Source organism: Echinops telfairi, unplaced genomic scaffold (assembly GCF_000313985.2).
Source record: "Echinops telfairi isolate 266 unplaced genomic scaffold, ASM31398v2 ScPeMD7_7469;HRSCAF=8507_0, whole genome shotgun sequence".
Classification (NCBI taxonomy): domain Eukaryota; kingdom Metazoa; phylum Chordata; class Mammalia; order Afrosoricida; family Tenrecidae; genus Echinops; species Echinops telfairi.
This window is the reverse complement of record NW_022111372.1, coordinates 79,151,616-79,170,222: the sequence shown is the minus strand read 5'-3', so window position 1 is coordinate 79,170,222 and position 18,607 is coordinate 79,151,616. Positions and strand designations below refer to the sequence as shown.

The following is an 18,607-nucleotide window of genomic DNA, read 5'->3' as shown; positions in this document are numbered from 1 at the left end:
CAAGCCAAGTGGTGTAGGAAAAGGTATTCAATAGCCAGGCAGGAGCTAGATTTTGGATTTTATTCTAAGCGTAATGTGAAGCTCCTGGGGAGCTGGGGAGGGAAAGCTCTGACTTCCATTTTGAATGTTTCACTCTGTCTGCTACATAGAGAACTAATGATGTTCCCATGTCAGGCCATGGGGAAGGTAGGGAACCATGGGAATTAAAGGAGAGTAAACATTGCCATGGGTCAGCTCAAAGAGGAGGACAGAGTAACAAAGAAGGCATGTAAGTGATGGGATCCCGGATATTTTGAAGGACCAGCTGGTGGGGTGAGAGAGAAAGGCATCGTGCTAAGTATAGCTCTCATTCTAGCATCTGGATGAATGCAGGTACTTTGTAGATCGAGATGAGGAATGAGGAAAGGAGCAGGTTTAGAGGTGGTAGCAACAATAAATGTTTTGAATGATGTGGGGAAGTAACATAAGCTTAATAGATGACTGGTCAACGGAGCTATGGGAAATTTCAGAAAAAGATTGGAACCCCACAGAACGCTTCAAATGCCAGGATGAATGTAGACTAGCCACTGGATAAGAATACTGCCATTTTGACAACATATAACAATTGCCATGAAATGATGGTGCTTCAAAGCTAGAATTTCCATCTTCCTTGTGCGAGACCTGAGTTCAATTCCTAGTCAATGCACCTCATATACAGTTACCACCTGTATCCAATGAAAGATTGTGTGTTGAATAGATTTTAGCAGAGCTACCACACTAAGACAGATGAGGAAGACAGGCCTGGTGATCGAATTCCAAAACTCAGCCAATGAAAACCCTATGGATCATGACTTCATCTGCCAACAATGATGGAGATGCTACATGGATGGGCAATGCTTCACTTTGTTGTGCACGAGCTTGCCATGAGTTGGGGCTAACTGGAGGACAGTTGGAAAGAAGAGCACCAATGACACTGGAAAGAGTCCCTACCTGGAATGTTCAACTACCCTCCTCCCAGCCCCATGAGGCACAGCTTCTCATGATCCCTTTTCACAGATGAAGACACCTGCAAAGTGGGGAGGTGGCTCATTCCCAAACATCCATCGGATGATGAGAGTCCCACTCCCTTGTCTCATAGTCCACGGCCTGGTCAGCTACCACGGTCAGCAGTATCTGGGGAAACCCACAGTTGTGGACGCGGCCAGGGTGGCCTTTCTGAAGACTCTGCTAGTTTAAGGAAAAGTCAGTGCATCTGATTTCTCCCTTAAACGATGGTTCTGCGTAGGAGCTCCCCCTGGAATACATTTTTTTTTTTTTTTTTTTCCCAGGCATTGATCCTGCCCCAGGGTGTTTTCCAGAACTTGCACTGCTCCCTAATTACCTAGTAATGCTGAGGGCTTATGAAAATGCTGTCATTTCTGTGAGAAGGGAGGGAAGTCTGAAAGAAAAGAGGAAAAAAAACACGCTGTTAAACCTGGCAGAATTCCAGGGTGGGTAATTACATTCTTTGGGGTGGTGTTCTCACCACACACACAGGCTATGGAGTATTTGGGGAGTCTTCTGTACGAATTGTGCTAAAAACATGAAAAAAATGTTTTTTTTTACATCTTTAAAAATGGGGCCTGTCTAAAGCCACAGAGGCACCCCCTCCCTGATTGCATTTTTGCCCGTTTTTTGGCTGTAGGTGATCTGTTCTCAGATCATAAATTTGATGTGTGTTTTTTTCTCCTCATGAATTGTTTCACACTAAAAGCCTAAAATGTTCAAACGAGAAGAGACCTTGGCACAGCCCCCGCATATTTCAGATAGAGGCGCTAGCCCAGGGTGGGGAAGGGACCTGACTAACGACATAGTCACAAGGGAACAGGAGATGGCAGCGAGCACAGAGCTCCCAGATGGCATCCATTGCACCGGGTCCCTGGTCTCAAGTGGAGTCCCAGCCTATTGGAGCTATTAAGAACTGGGTGCCTTGTCGCCAGAGCTCATCCAACCTCTTCCTTCTGTAGATGAAGGAACAAGGGGAAGCAGACTTGCTTTCCAAATTAGTATGGACGCAGTTGGTTGAACCCTTGTTTCCTACCTTCCACTGAACTAGAATCAGCATGTGATGCCCAAGGAGTCCCCAGATCAAGTCCTCTCTCTTCTTGCCAGAAAGGCACACATATTGTTTTAAGGGACAGAATCCATAGTTCTCCTAGCGGGAAATTTTAAAAAAAGAATACCTGGCCACATCAAGCCTAATTTTCCCTATGGGAACAACGGGCTGTCCTTTGAGGACCTGCAACCAGGTGTGATGGACACGTAGGCTCTCCAGGCCTGTTTGTCCTTGCTATTGTCTGTCTCCTGGTTCAGCCCCCTTCACTCATTTCTGGCTTGTGCTAAGTAGACATTGGAATTTGAAATCCTTTTAAAATTCAACACATTTCTCCTTGATGTGTGGTGTTAGACCAACGTCTAGTAAATAAATCTTAGGATATTTGGGCTACATAATAGTGGGACTTAAAGCTCATCAGCGATCTGAACCAAGATAAGTCACTGACGATCTTAAGAGTAAGTGGCATGCCCTCTCGAAGCACAGCGTGGGCAGCATTAGGAAGACTTTCCCTTTCACCGTCCTTGATGCTCATCTTGAATCTATTTCCACTAGAGACTCAGCCATCTGGGCTCTGAGGAGTGCCCATCTTTAGGGTTCCCATTTTTAAATCTGAAGGCTTGAAAGAGGATGAACCTAATCTTTTCTCCAGTGCAATATAGCGGAGACTGGGGCTGAGATCTAGCTACTTGTTATGTTTCTTTACGCTAGAGTTTCTTAACCTCCACACAATCGGCAGTTTGTGTGATAGTTCTTTGGAAATCTGGGTTGTGGGTGACTTGGCGTAGGATGGGCAGGGAAGAGGGCTGTCTTGCATATTTCAGGGACTTAGCAGCATCTCTGTCCTACATCTATGAGAAGTCAATAACACACCCAACCCCAGGTGTGAGAAACAAAATATGTTCTGACATTGCAAATGTATCTCTAAGAGACAAAGTCACTTCCAGTGGACAACCACAACCTTGAGCAAAAATCTAATGACGCTGAGTCTTATTTCACCTGTCAAGTGGTTCTAACTCCTACACAGGGTTATGGGGTTCCTGAGAAGAGAGGTAAGATGCTGGATGTAAAAACACTAGTTGTCATCAAGGAGACTCCAACTCAGGGTGGGTGTGTCAGCGTAGACAATGCTCCAGGCAGTTTGTAATGACTTGCTTTTGCAACGTAGATCTCTCAGCCTTTCTCCCAAGATGTGTCTGGGTAGACTCAACCTCTCAGCCTTTCAGTTAGCAGCTGAACCTTCTACATCAAATACGTCATTTGACCACCTTAGTGAGAGACTATGCAAAACGAAGATAATCATCCAAGATTAGCGTATATATAATAGCTTTGGAGACTAGAAAATGAGAAAACATGATGAGCCAATGAAAGACAGAGCAAGAACAGACCACTTAGGGGACGAGATTTTTCAATGTGTAGTCCTAAACTCTAAAGTGACGGATACTACCTTCCACCCATAGTCAGTTTCTTTCTGCTTGCCTACATATCTGATTAAATAACTGTCATCCTGAAAATGTTCCGGTACATTCAACAGGACATCACGAATTCAGTGGCTTCAAAACCCTGACCCTGACCTCTTCCGGGTTTTAGGTGCCCTCATCCTATTTATCCAGCCCTGCACCAGAGACACTGGGCTCATGCAGCATAGTGTGTGAGGCCTGGTGCTGTTCACTCTGCATGCACTGTCCTCCCCCAGCTCTCGCTCTCTGCCTGTGGTTTCCTTATCCTTCACGGTCCAGCTCTTTGGAAACCTTGCTGGATCCCCACAGACAAACATATTGGTTGCTTCCTTTTTGGTTCCCCAAGTGTGGTGCTTACATCTCTATTAGCGAGCTTGTCACGTTCTGCCTCAGAAGAGAGCTGGCTGAATTCTCTTCCTTTCCTTCTACATCCATCTGCCCTGGGCGGGAGACTGTCTGACCCCTCCCTGGATCTCCCTAGCACCAGGGATCTTGTTGGGCCCACAGTAGGTTCCCTACAAAGAAAGAAAATGGGACAAACCCTCGAATCCACATCTTTTCAACCTACATATAATTTGACCTAAATGTCTAATTTCAACATATGCAAGTTTGATGCTTATTTTATCACTGATCAGCTATTTATTTAATAAGCCAGGGGAACCATTGAATGTATTTCAGTCAGGCAATGACATAGTTTGAATTATATTTTAGGTAGATGCAGCCATTTATAAGAATAACAGAAACGCAGTATGGTGTTTCCTTTAAACCCCCTCCCACCTCCTACGAAGTAAACAAACAAAATGATGCTCACCTATTACAGGTGGGTGTTCAGATTTTGCTAATTGATCTTCATAAAGGACTTTGGAATCTTCCTCTGAATGATGACAGAGAAGTGTGAAGCCTTTAATGACAGCCTAATTGTTATTACTAGGCAGAAAGCTCAGAGAACTTGAAAGCTCCCCAGGTACCTTCTAAAATAGTAAGAGAAAAAATGCAAATGAGGAAATCATATGATAAGATAAAACCATCGAGTCATAGACTTTTCATGTTGGCCTTGAAGCTCAGAGGTGATCATCCCGATTCTGTCTCTGACCCTCCTTGGAGAATTGTCCCTACTCAAAGTTTACTGATAGTAGAGGATCATGGTAAGAGCTTTTGTCAGATGCAGTTTCCAGAATTTGAGTCTTCAATCCTTTCCTTGTTAGCAGTTAGAAACCTCTTGCCACAGGGGTTGTTGCCTAATTGAAAGCATCAGGTGTATTACTTAGCCTAGTACCTGATACCTGGTAACCAATGAATACACACTAGCCTTAAAAAACGAGTTGAGCTAATTAATGAGTATGCGGGAAAGTGCACAGGACATTATGAAGCACCCACTTTCTCTGTTTTGTTGTTCCTAGTTGGTGAGCCCATTGGATCCAGATATGTTTTTGCAAATCCCAGTCCTTGTAACTACCCCACAGATCACTCGTGACAAAGAAATTAAGGTATTTCTGGCCAACATGGACTAATTAAGTAGCTAAGTCCATACTTCCTTATTCCAAATGAAGAAAAAAGTGGATTTTCCTTTCCCAGAACTATGCTCTGTTGGGTAGGAGGCCTGATCCCAGCCTCTGTTGATGCTCAGAGTGAGTTAATAGATTTGATTGAAGATGCGGACTCCATCTCAGTAGTCTGTGTTTTTTATATGCCAAACCCAGGAGCCCTGGTTTTTTCCGTCTGTAAAATGGGGGTCATAGCCACCTTGCAGGGTTGTTGTGAAGGCAAAGTGAGACACTGCGGTGACATTGCTTCAGAAACTGTAACATTCTCTGAGACAGGCTCTTCTCATCACTGCTGTGTGAAGACCCACACAATTTCCTGAACAGAATTGTTTGCTCTATGGGTCTTTCACAGTGCAAACCCTGGTCTAAGAGGGTCTCTAGGGTTCTTGTTTAGACCAGATGTGAACAGCATCCAGAGATAACTGAAAAAGCCTGAATCCTCTCTCTAGAATCTCTGCAAAATGACTCATGTAATTGCTCTGTGTAAGTATCCTTAGCCTTTATTGTACACCCACTTGTTTTTGATGTTATAGACTCCTGTGGAATGTGGAGGAAGGGGGAGGGGGCCCACTTTTTAGTGCCTAGTATTTGAAAGAGACCACCAATTCTTACTGTCAAGGTACTTAGTTTCAGCCAAATATCTATATCTAGGCAGCTGCCAATCATTTGGAACCCCCCTGTTTGTCTCTCTGTCATTCTTCTCATTAGGGGGAGAAGTTTTCTTATTTCTCCCCTTACATTTTCCAGGAGGGATTTCTAGGGTCTTCCCACCAGGACTTAGTTGTAGGACTAATTGGGCCAGTGGAGTGCGGGAGACACATCCAGCACAGCCATGCACTCCTAGGAAAAAAGTGACCTAGATCAGGCAGTAGGTGGATCCAGGACTATTGTGGGGACCCCCTGCCTGCCACCTCCTGACAGCTGAACCCACATTCCTAATAGTCTCTGCCTGGCAGGGGGCAGAGGGGTGGGCTGGGAGAGAGAGCTGGGGAAAGGTGAAATGGGACTTGGTCCTTGGTCCTTTTAGGACCAAGTTCCACATATCCCACTCCACCCAACCCCCAAACACACACACACACACACACACAGCCCCACAGAAAAGAAGGATGAGGAGAGAACCCCAGGCAGGGGGTGGGAGGTAGAGGAGGTCGGCAGAGGAACCTCGAGCCGTCTCCCCATTAGGTATTAGCATAGAGCCTGCAGCCTGTGTGAGTGTGAGGGGGAGAGCTAGCTCCAGCAAGGGAGGGAGTGAGCTAGTGAGAGGCAGGCTTGCAAGAGGAGAGGGAGAGGGGAGCAAGCACTCCAGCGAGCATGAGGACGGCTCCTCTTTCCCGTGCTCAGTTAATCTGGCTGTCAGTTGGTGTTAACGCTGCAGTTTAAGTGCTCAGATTCCAGGGAAAAGAGGCAAACCTCACAGAAGGAAGGAAGGAAGCAAGGAAAGAAGCAACTGCAAGAGGAAAAGAAGCGGCAGACCATCAACAGGAATAAAGGGAATGCAGGGGGACACCAAATCTATAAATCTATGATTGGATCTGGGCTTCGTTTTCGCCAATGCAAAAAGGAATATGCAGCACATTTTTGCCTTCTTCTGCACCGGTTTCCTAGGCACAGTAGTCGGTGCCAATTTCCCCAACAATATCCAGATTGGTGAGTGAGGGGGACCTTCGGGGGAGGGACTTTCAGGGTCTGGCCAGCGGTTTGGGTTTGAGGGGAATCCATCCCCCCCCCCCGCCCCCCTGCCAAGTTCTAGCCATTGTGCTTGGCCATCTAAAGCTGAGCGGTGATGGGAGGAGGACTTGGGCTGTCGGTGTGGGGAGGGGGCTTCTCTTGTTGAGATGAGGGGCAAAGGAGAAACGTGTACACACACACATGCGCGCACGCACACACACACACACCACTCACACTCCAGCCAGGAGCATGTGAAATGGAGGAGCCACTGTTTCAGAGTAAAAATAAATAAATTAAATCAAGCGGTAGCAAGGAAAGCGGTGGTGGGTGTTTAAGGCTCTATCTCCATTGCATGGATGCTGGTGCTCAGTTTCATTTATTTATGTAAGTGTGAGTGCTGTGTGTAGTTATGTGTCTCCTCATCTCGTCGACTTAAGATGCATGTGTCTATTACATTGAGAAGGGCAGTGATTTCTTACCTCAGGAAGGAGAAAGAGACCCTTTTAAAGGAGTGGAGGGCGCTGGGTCTGTGGCAGCCACTAAAATGATGGCAGGTGCCGCCACGACAAGGCAAGGGAGCCTTCCTTGTGATGTCTGCTTCACTGGGCTAGTGAATCTCCACCTCCCAGTCCTGGGACTTCCCAATCTGCCTTCTCTCTAGCCTTTCCTTTGCTCCCTGCCTTACATTTTGTGTCCACAGTCATTATCTATCGTTGAAACACACACACACACACACACACACACACACACACACACACACGCTCCCTTACGTTGTTTTCAGTCCCCATCACCGGGCTCCATTCTCTCCACTTGGAAGCAGGTTCCACATGCTGCATGGCTTTTCCTTCCACATTTCCATTTCCCACTTGTTTTGCTGCCCAACAGACCGCCAACTCTCTCAGGATTTTGCTGGATGCCTAATAAACATGACTCTTCCTAACAGAAATGGTTGTGTGGGGTGGAGTGAGAGGGACAAAACTAATAGGAGTGATAGAACCAAGAACAGATTTGCCCCAGGGCTCTGGGCTTCCGTGTGGCTAGTGGCAATCCAGGAAGGTGTGTGTCCAGAATCAAGGGGGCTGCTTTGCGTGGAGGTTTCTAGGGTTGTTTGGCTTTTGTTTTCTTACCCCAGATAGCGACGCAGGGATGCAGTTCCACTAGGGAAAGTTCCTGTTGCCGGGACTGTGTGTTCTTCCTGGGAGTGTGTTTGCATGGCGATAGGTACAGGTGGTGTTGGGTTGCTTACAAACCTGCAGTCTGGGTCTCCCCTGGGCCTCCCCAGCGAGCTGGAGTCCAGGTTTGTTGGTGTCATCATGGAGTAGTAACTTGCTTTGTTTGCTGACACCTGTTAAGCTGCATTCTGAAGCCTATGTGGGGCTAGGTGGGTTAGTGCCTAACATGAAAAACTTCCTGCCTCAGATTGACACTTCCTTTGAAGCCCAGACTCGCTATCTGCCTCCTGACCACTTGCTTTCCCTTTCATTCATTGCAAAGGAGGGGGAAGGGGACAGGGGAGTGTGTGGGGTGTGGTCATCTGGGAGGAAGAGGTAGCCTCAGAATCAAGGACATAGATTTTGTTTGTTTTTATTCTTTAAAACATATATACAGGTCTACTCATTCATTTTAACATGTGGCATCACTCGTGTTTCTACTTCAGTATTTCTCCTACTTGGCTGAATGCAAATCCTTGGGGAGGCTTGTGTGGACGTGGCTTTCTCCAAGTTTATTTGTATGTTTTACCGTGGATAGAACATGAGAGGCTATTCTGTGTGTGTGTGTGCACATGGGATTTTTGCTCATGTCTCTCTGCTGCAGATCGTTCATCAGATTTACCCTTACCATGCTTGTTCAACTGATAAAGCCAGTGTTGTTCTCGTTTTCCATTAAAAAGGTTGAAACATGAAAGTGTAGAACAAATGCTGAGAAATAACACTGCTTTTAAAATCAGGTAATACTCGATTCTACTATATTCTACTATATGATCTCCAACAAAAGCCTTATCATCTACTTACTGGTCCTTAAAAGCAAACATGTAACCATTGTGTAAGAAGTTAGAAGTACATTACATGAGAACTGTGATTACTTTTGGATCCTGGACGAACTTCTTTCTAAGCATTCATTATAGTTCAGACTCTGGAAATAGCTGATTTTCATTCCCAGAAAACATATGCTAATGTGCTTGCATGTCCCCAGGAAGCACACAGATAAGCTGTGCACTCTTTTTCACTTGGAACAGTAGCCTTGACCGGAACCATTTTTGTCGTTGTTGCTAGAATAGAATGTTTGTATCCTCTTCACATCCCTAAAACCACCCATTTTTAAAACATACAGTAGTTCTCTGGAGCAAAGACAATGATAATCCCTTATGTAACAAGTCATTCCCAGGGAGCTGGGATCGCAAGTGATAAGAGAAGAAACAAATCATTGTTTGCTCAACATCAAGGCTGTCCAGAAGAAATGCATCATAAATGTGAGAGACACTGGCAAGGAATCATTAAGTGGCATGCAGGTCTTGCCAGGCTGAAGACCATGAGGGAAAGGACAAGCAAAGGGTTATAATCCTGCAGAAGCCCGCAGGGTCCAAAGTTAGATGGACATGAATTAACACCTCCTTCTCATAAGGCTCTGTGGTAAGAAACAGGTTTGGTAGCAGGACAAAATGCATCACAGCGTGCTTGTGTGAGCCCAGGGCACCCAGGTGGTGTGCACCCGGGAGGAGGAAGAGACATGCCCTATGCTCCTGTTTGCTCTGAGCTGAGCTGAGTTGAGGGGTGAGCCATCAGATGTTTGAGCAGAGTGATAGATGTTGGAGGCTCTTATCACCTTCGAGCTTATCTGCAGAAGTCTATTGAACTCGTATCCCCCTCCAACACAGGCTACACCTTGTGGGTTTGACATGGGCAGAAGAAAGGAGCCCATTTGGTGTGGGCTGCTGCGGAGGGAAATCCTGTGTCTAGCCTGGATACCATGTTGTATTTCTTTTCCTCACAGGGGGATTATTTCCAAACCAGCAGTCACAGGAACATGCCGCTTTTAGATTTGCTTTGTCGCAACTCACAGAGCCCCCCAAGCTGCTTCCCCAGATTGATATTGTGAACATCAGCGACAGCTTTGAGATGACCTATAGATGTAAGTAATGGTTTCTATTTCTGAGATGTCTTTTCCGCGACGTGACTGTCCAATGAGCAGAAGGCCTGTGGGTAGATGGTGGTGGCACAAATGTGATGGGGTTGTCATCTGTCTTCATAAGAGAAAGGCTCTGCAAGAAAGATGTCCAGGGCCATTTGAGGTATTCCAGCAGTTGGTATTTCACATCCGGCAGCGCTTCGCGGAAGGGATTTGCTTTTTCACTGTCAGCTAACTTTTAAATATCAGCACGTGAGGCACTTGGGTGGATTCCTCTCCCTGTTACCTGGCCTGGTTTTCTGGAGCAACTGAAAGAGTTTCAAAGATAAGAAACTTCTGAGTAAAGAAAGGGTCTGGCTCAGAGAAGGTGGTCTTAAAGATTCAAACCATTTCTTAACTACAAATTAAAAGAAAAACATGTCCCCATGGCTTGATAAGAAGGAGTAGATGAGAAATTGTATGCATGATCTCCTATTTGGGGAAGTGAACAGTTATGATAGAAATGGTGCGCCTTGATTATTTCCAAAATGGCTTGAAACAATTGAATGTTGTGGGATGGCCTGAGAGCACAGAACATAACAATGGTGATCGCAGAAAAGGAGGAGGGATAGAGCACTCTCTGGCTTCTGAATGGGATTCTTGCAAAACACAGATAGCAAATCTCATTTTGAGTTTTTCCTGTCCTCTAAGACTGAAAGGAAACTTTGGGCTCTCATGGTTTTTGTTTTCTGTCTGATTAAATCATAAGAATGAATTAGTACAAATATTTTACCTGCAGAGATTCAGCTTAAGAAGGAATGCATCAAATACTGAGTGTGAGCTAACTGGGCAAGAACAAATCCAGGCTCAAAACTGGATGAAATTGCCCCCATAAGCTGTGTGGGCTACTTGGTGGCTTCTGAGGAGCTGGGGATGGTTGAAATCACAGACTACCTTTGCTTTATCTATTGCCCACATTCCCACATGGTGGCTTCTCAATGACTTAAACTGAACATGTTTTGAAACCTCAAAGTGAGAATTCATAATTCTCCTTATTCTTGAGACCACCTATTAGCTTTTATTGATAACATATTAGATTTCATTGATTCATGCATACTATTTTAAGAACTATAGTAAGTATTTTATTGATGATTATAGTAATACTCATTCCCATTTCTTGATCATACATTAAAGCCCATGCAATGCACTCACTGCCTTTCATATGTTGGCGCATCCGATCCTTGCACGCCCCTGCACAGTACTGTATGTTATATTCCCCTTAGAAATGAAGACACTACATCTGAAACTGGCTATGAAATTTACCTGAGCACATCCAAGAGGAAAATGCTGGATTTAGGAGGCCTGGTGGTGTAATGGTTACTCATTGGACTGCAATTTGCAAGGTCAGCAGTTCAAAACCACCAGCTGCTCTGAGGTAGAAAGATGCGGCTTTCTTCCAGAAAGAGTTACAGTTTCGGAAACTGGCAGAGGCAGTTCCACCCTGTCCTATAAGGTCATTATGAGTTTCCACAGCTCAATGGCAGCAAGTTTTACTGGTTGAGTTATGACACTCAGGGCCATGTTCCTGGCCACTGAGAGACCTCCACCCTTGCGTAACGTGAGATATGTAGAAACTCAAGAGTTTTAGGGTCTGAGCCTGGTCTGGAAAAGCACCTAAGGAGACAAAGGTTTAGTCCTTCCCAGCAGTGCTATGATTTTGCTCAGAAGTGATTCCCTGAAGAGAGCCATTCTGCATCCTGATAATACTGAGAGTGAAAGTTACTACCCACAGAGGAGAGCTGCATTTTGATTGTTTAATGTTGAATTGTAGTTCTGTAAGTACATCGACTTGAGGAACTGGAATAATATTGAGCAGGTATTTAGCTATTAGATAACCTCACCAAATCTCCAACTCACTACCATCGAGATGCTGCCTCAGTGTGATCCTGCAGGACAGGAGGACAAAGCCTGTATCTCTCTTGACAAGTCGTTGGGATGGTTAGTGGCTTCAAACTGCTGACCATGAGGTTATCCACCCAACGGGTAAGCACGATGCCACTGGGGCCCCAAATAACCTCACATTCATTTTTTCAAATTTAACTTAATGTAGGGTGTTTTTTAGAAGCAGCCCAGGGACACAGTAGTTTAGGGTTTAGCTGCTAAATGAAAACCTCAGTGCTTCAAGCCCACCAACTCTATCTGCAGGAGAAAAGACCTGTCAATCTACTTCCTGTTAAAAGTATTACCTAGGAAACTGCAGGAGGTAGTTTTGTTCGGTCCTATAAAGTTGAAATGAGTTGAAATCAACTAGATGCACACAGCTGGCTTTCTTACGAGAGGGTTTGGGGATAGGCATCGATATCTCTATAAAAAACTTGACGTAATGCACAATGTGGTGCATGTACATGGTATGTTCATTTAATGCCTACTGAGAGGCTCTATAGCTTTTGTCATAATCCATAGCTTTGTCATTCTCTTAAAGGGGTCCATTAAGCAAGAAAGATTCCTTACTCAGAGAATCAAGGTGAAGAAACTGCCGGCATGTGTGTGTACTCGCACTGTTGAGAGCTGTCTACAGCAGAGCTTCTACAGCAGAGCCATGTTCAGTGCGATCCTAGTGTCAAGATGTTGACTGGCAGGATGAGATAATAAAAGACAAGAATAGGAGGAAATGTTCTCAGACAAAAGGTGGTGCTTCTGTGTTGTTATCTTTACAACTTAAAACTTCCTCTGACAGGCTTGCCGGCTAGTTATTAGGGAGGAAGAAAGAATACAGGAGACGTGGCCAGTGAACTGAGAGTGAAGGCATCTGGGACCTTGAGCTTGATCGCTATGATATACCAGCTTACAGGTTTCTATGAAGGCTCACCTTCTTTATATGATCTTTCCCTACATGTTTCCTCAATGCTTTGAACTGAGCGGACATTGGAAATACAAAGATGATACAATATCCAGATTCTCGAATAAGTTACCATCCAGTGGGGAATCTTGCTATAGGGCTTATCTGAGAAGAAACATTGTATTGTGCATAGACATTCTATTTCTTCTGATGTTTACATTCAATGTCAGAAAGCATGTCGGACAATCCGGTGGTAATGAAGACAATGTAATTTCTAGACTGCTTATAAGACTCTGTTATTTTATATGTCAGAATTAACTGTGATCCATTAGTTTGGGAGAATCTTATATGTGTCTCAGTTTGAAAAAAGAAAAATTAATCAAGGAAACAAAGTGGCTTGTGTAAGGTGGGCTGTTTAATTCATTTAGGGAAAATCAAGAAAAGCATTTGATTCAGATTCAATATTGCATGCTATTTGAAAAATTGGACTTTCAATTAACTGCCTCAAGTTAGGCTTAAGGAAAACAACTCCAGAAAGCAACTGTCTTCGATTTATCTTCTCTTTCTCAGAATTTTTGCTGTTCATTTTTTCAGCACCTTTTGCTATTCAGCATCCCTCCACCAGAGGGTGGAGACGGGAAGGGAGAAGTTTAACCAGAACCATTCCTACTAAATGTGTTAGGAACAGGGGGTTATAGAGGAAGAGTAGTGATGACAGAATAGGGGGAGCCGAGGAATATGAAAGAGGAGAATCAGCTAACACCACCAGCCAAAGTGAGGGTATGGTATTTTCTTTGCACTCAATTGTCTTGTTTTCCTTGCCTGTTATCATTAACAGGTAGTCACTGAATCAGGAACACCAGGGCCTTACAAGTCCACAGGAGCACATGTGGGAAGGCTTCCACCAACATCGAAGTTACGGGACAACTGTCACTTTTCATGGGGCCTCTGTAGCAAGGGTACACAATATTGTTGTTGAATGCCCTCTAGCCCGTTTCGATGCATAGCCACTTGACAACAGAATAAAACTGTCTGGCCCTGCATCATCATCACAGTGGTCTCCCTTTGAACCTATTACTGCAGCCATTGTGTCACTACATCTCATTAAGGGTCTTGCTCTTTTTCTCTGACCATCTGCTTTTTCAAACACAGTGTATATTCTCCAGGAATGTGCCCATCCCAATAGCATGTTCAAAGTGCTTGAGATGACATCTCGACATCCCTCCTTCTAAAGGAGCATTCTGGTTGCTCTTCTTCCAAGACAGACTGGCTCATTCTTCTGGCCAACCAAAAACCCAAACCACCACCGAGGAGTCAACTCCCATTCATAGAAACCCTCTAGACCTGAACAGAAATGTTCCAGAGGGATTCTGTGATTGTACATCTTCACAGGGACAGAGAGCCTCATCTTTCTCTGAAAGAGCAGTTGATGAATTTGAACCACTTATCTTGCAGTTCCCATCATAGTGCTTCACCCAATCCACCATGATTACTCTGCTGGCCATATTACATTTAATATTGTTACCAACACTAGTATTCGAATACATCAATTTTTTCATTGGTCTTTCTTATCCCATTTTTGCATGTATAGGAGGCAATTGAAATACCATGGGGCTAGGTCAGGTGCACTTTTGTCCTCGGCGGCATTTTGCTTTTTAACACTTTGAAGAGGTCTTTCACAGCAGATGTGCCTGATGCAACCCATCATGTGATTTCTTGACTGCTGCTTCCATGGGCATTAACTGTGGATCCAAGGCAAATGAAATCTTTGACAACTTCCTTCTTTGATGCATTTATCATGATGACGGTTGTTAGTCTGATTATGGGGACTTTTGTGTGTGTTTGTTTTAATGTTGAGGTGCAATCCCTATCAAGGCCTAAGCCTTTAGTATTCGTCTGTATGTCTTCTTGACTTTGAGAAGTCAAGGTATTCCATCTGCATACCACAGCTCTTCCTCCGATCCTGACCCTGTATTTGGCTTCACATAGCTTAGTTTTTCAGATTAATTGCTATAGAGCCCTGACACACACCTTTGCTGATTTTAAACCAGGCAGTATCATGTTTTTTCTGTCTGAACCACTGCTTCCTGGTCTGTGGGACAGTTCTGCAGGAGCTCAATACGTATTCTGGAAAGTCTATTCTCCTTAGTATTGTCCATTATGTACTATGATTCACACCATTGAATGTCTTTGCATGGTCGGTAAAACATATCTTTCTGATATTCTGTTTTCAGCCAATATCCATCTGACATCAACAATGACACCCCTCATTTCATTTTCCCTCCTGGATATCTGGCTGCCCCTTGTCAATGTACTGTTGCAACCATTTAAAAAATATCATCAGCAAAAATTGTCTACCACATAAACAACAGAGTGGACAAAAACCTGACCAAGGTTTCTGTTTGGTCTGGAAAACATTGCAGTTTAATAAATGTGTTTTCATCCATCCATCCATCTATTTATTCACCCATTCAGTCATCATTCCAGCCAATCAGTCCACCAGTAAATATGATTTTAGAATATTCATAGAAGATACGGCATCGGAAAGTTCATGGGAAAATAGAATGAAAGACAATGAAATATTCCCATTAACTCTTTGAAGCTCCCTGGTGTACTCTGCACATCCACTGTGTGCCAATCATTGTCCTAATCCATGTCCATCCAGGCGATTCTGACCCCATGACTCCAGAGGAGGCAGCACAACTGTTCCATAGGTTTTCTTAAGCTGCACGTCTCTTTCGAAACAAGACTGCCTCATTTTTTCTCTCTCAGAGTAGCTGGTGAGTTTGAACACTAATTAATCCACTGGGCCACCAGTGCTAATGCTCACTGTGTTAGGTACAGCAAATAGCAAATGGCTAGTGAAGAAAGCACAGCCTCTCTCCTTGTGAAATCATATAGCTCACAGCCCCTTAAATCTCCATGCACACAAGAGTCATCGAGGGACCTAATTTAAAGCAAGAATGGGGTGGAGAGCTCCTTTGGTCTTCCTGAATCAGAATTTTGAAGAGCAATCTCTGGGGGGGACTCTGTAGTAGTTAGTATGGGGATCACACGTTGAAAAACTCTCCTTTAATCTAAAAAATCTTCCGTTCACTTAGCAAGCAGTTTTGCGTCCTTAACCAAGCCCAGGTGTGTTAAGCACTACACATGCAGAGAAAAGTAAGACATGTTCCCTGCCCTGGAGGACTGTATCCCTCCTCAGGCTGACTGTCCCATAAAGAAAAAACTAAAATGTCATGTGGTAAGTGCAGTAGCAGGAGTGTGTGCAGAACACTGGAGATGCCTTAGGGAATGGGGTCTGCCTCACAGATCGGTGGTGAATTGAGCTGCCAAGCTAAATGGATCACAGAGGTGGGGACAGAGTGGGGAAGAGATGCTGCCTTCTCCTTCTGCCTGGAGGAATTAGCATCTGCAAGGACAAAAAGGACAGGTTACTTTGTTCCTTCTCTCTCTTGATTATGTGGCAAGACCCTGCTGGGTCTTTCTTGTAGTGTTTATCAGACACTGCAAGGCAAGAGTCCTTGGGAGGCACAAATGGTGAGGTGCTCAACTAATAACTGAAGAGTTAGCAGTTCACCAAGAAGAACCTCACTAGACCGACCGACAGATCCGCTTCGGAAAGCTGGCAGCCTCGTGGACTTTACAGAGCAGTTCTGTTCTGCACATACGGAATCCTCATGAGTCAGAATCAACTTGACAGCCAACAACAAGCTGGTGTAGGGCATATTCAGGCAGGCCAAACTGGCATGACAATTTCAGGTACTGCAGGACGGGGGTCACCAAATGGCTAGCCACAAACCAATTTCAGACTCAGTTAGTGTTTACAAATCAGGAAATTGACTGTTGGCACTCGGATTTCACAAAGGTCGGACAACTCTAAGACACGGTAATGCTCCCATGGCCAGAGTATAGAACATTTCACCCACCTCCACAGCCTCCTTCCTGCCTGCCCACTCCTCACATTCCTTTACCTGACTGGCTCTTGGAAGCAGGGAGTTTCTAAGCCCTAGCAATGGTGCCTGTGTTGTGTGTTGAGGTGGTAACCCTCCTCTCAGACTGTGAGTCGCAGTGCAGGAGCACCCCACGTGGCTATCATGTGGTGTTGCTGAGAATACCTGACACAGGGCGATGCTTCTAAGGCAAATGAACAAACATCTCCAGCAGTCAGGGAAGCACACAGCATGATGACGCTGAGAGCCTAAATGGCAATCAGGTAGACAGTACCAGGACACACCAATGGGTTCCCTCTGCTGTGTGTCTAACTTGGAAACCTGGAGACATTCAAACAAGAATCTAGGCATTGATAACCAACAGATGCCATGTGAATTCTTGCCAGAGGATCCTTGATCACTACCAGATCCAACCCACAGATTTTATTTTGCTGGAGCTGTGTAGGAATTTGAAAATATCAAGATTAGACATTTTAAAATGTGGGTTTCCAAGTTCTCCAGGAATAAAAAATTCAACGGATCTATTAACTAGGGATCCTCATTCCTGCTCATCACTCACTGTCAAGAGCTCAGGAACATTGCCCTTTTGGGGGCATAAACTCTCCAGTGTGCCCAAGCCATCCCCGTTCCTTAGGATATTTATTCGAACATAATGACATCATCTCTCTTGCCCAGACCTGCAGGTTAATCTGCCTGTACTGGTTTTGTAACTTGAGCATCGTCATTTTCTTATAGCATTCTGATAATGGTTCTATCTCATTCAGATGGTAGAGGACACAAAAGCTGGGTAACTCTTGTTGTCAAGAAGTTATGCAGCAAAGAGGAGAATAGACAGCTGCTAACAGGGTTAACAAAGATTATTTTGAAGACTTACTGAGTGCCAGATAATTAGCACATTACTTTATTTAATTTTTATAATAACTTTGAAAGGTTATGACTCCATTTGATAGATGATGCTATGGAGAAGATTAAGTGTATTCTTCATATCATACAGTTGCTTCCAAGTCGTGGCGAGCCCATGAGCAGCAGCCTAGAACTTTGCTCTGTCGTGTCAACAGGAGGCTAAATTATGCATATTTATCATCTTTGATGCATGAAAAGTATACTCTGTTAGGATTTGAAGATGCACATTCAAATGCTAGACTGTCTTCTGAAATGTTCTAAGGATAGCCTTAGAAGGAACCCACTGCCATGCTTACCTATAAAATGGAACTCAAATGATCTGCGAGTTGTCCCAGGTTTATATTTCTATGGGGAGTCCATATGGCAACCCCCTTAGGCAAACAATTAAGAAAGGAGCCTTTTGTTTTAAACGTAGGTCATGGACAGACTCACTAAACTCTGAGAATCTAAGGAAAACGCTGAACCTCTCCCCACCAATTTATACACCAAAGCACATTGTGTGTGGAAACGTGAAGGGATTACAAGACTGGGCCTCGGGTGCATATATTCAATATTCATCAAGTAATGAGGGAGTGCCAGTCCAAGTGTGAACAAAAACTGAAGCAGCCCTGTGTTTATGGACCTTCCTGACTAGGCATAGAAGAAGCTATTAATCCAATCATCACACCAAGAGGAGTATACTTACTGCCATCAAGCCGATGCCAACTCATCGCGAACCTCTAGGGCAGGGTAGAACTGCCCCTTTGACTTTCCCACCTAAAACTGTTCCTAGGCATAGAAAGCCCTACCTTTCTGCCAAAGAGGGCCGAGTGGCCTTGCAGACTCCTGTGCACGTATGCTGAATACACCAGGGCACAACCTTCGATGAGGTCATAGGAAACAACAAACCCAGTTCTGGTCAGAGGGGTGGGGAACCTTCCTTCAGGAGAGCCGTTTGCGAGCAGAAGCAAAGGTTTTGGGAATGTGTGGCTGACACTGGGAGGAGGAGTCCAGGAATTCCTGGGAGGAAAGTAGGAGCATGCAGGACTGGAAAGGGTGGCAGAAGCCAGGCCTTGAGAGTAAGT

General features: G+C 44.7%; 1 protein-coding gene across 2 annotated transcripts in view; it reads left to right on the top strand.

Annotated features, from left to right (window-relative positions):
* Nucleotides 1–6,203: 6,203 nt before the first annotated feature.
* GRIA1 (glutamate ionotropic receptor AMPA type subunit 1) overlaps nt 6,204–18,607 on the top strand; it is a 392,988-nt gene continuing 380,584 nt past the window's right edge. Inside the window, exons 1-2 of one of the 2 annotated variants that reach the window (XM_004696740.2) lie at nt 6,204–6,722; nt 9,735–9,872. In XM_004696740.2, coding sequence (XP_004696797.1) covers nt 6,641–6,722; nt 9,735–9,872 — 220 coding nt within the window. In that variant the 5' untranslated portion in view covers nt 6,204–6,640. The remainder of the gene's footprint in view (nt 6,723–9,734; nt 9,873–18,607) is intronic. The other variant, XM_004696739.2, reaches the window with a different exon arrangement.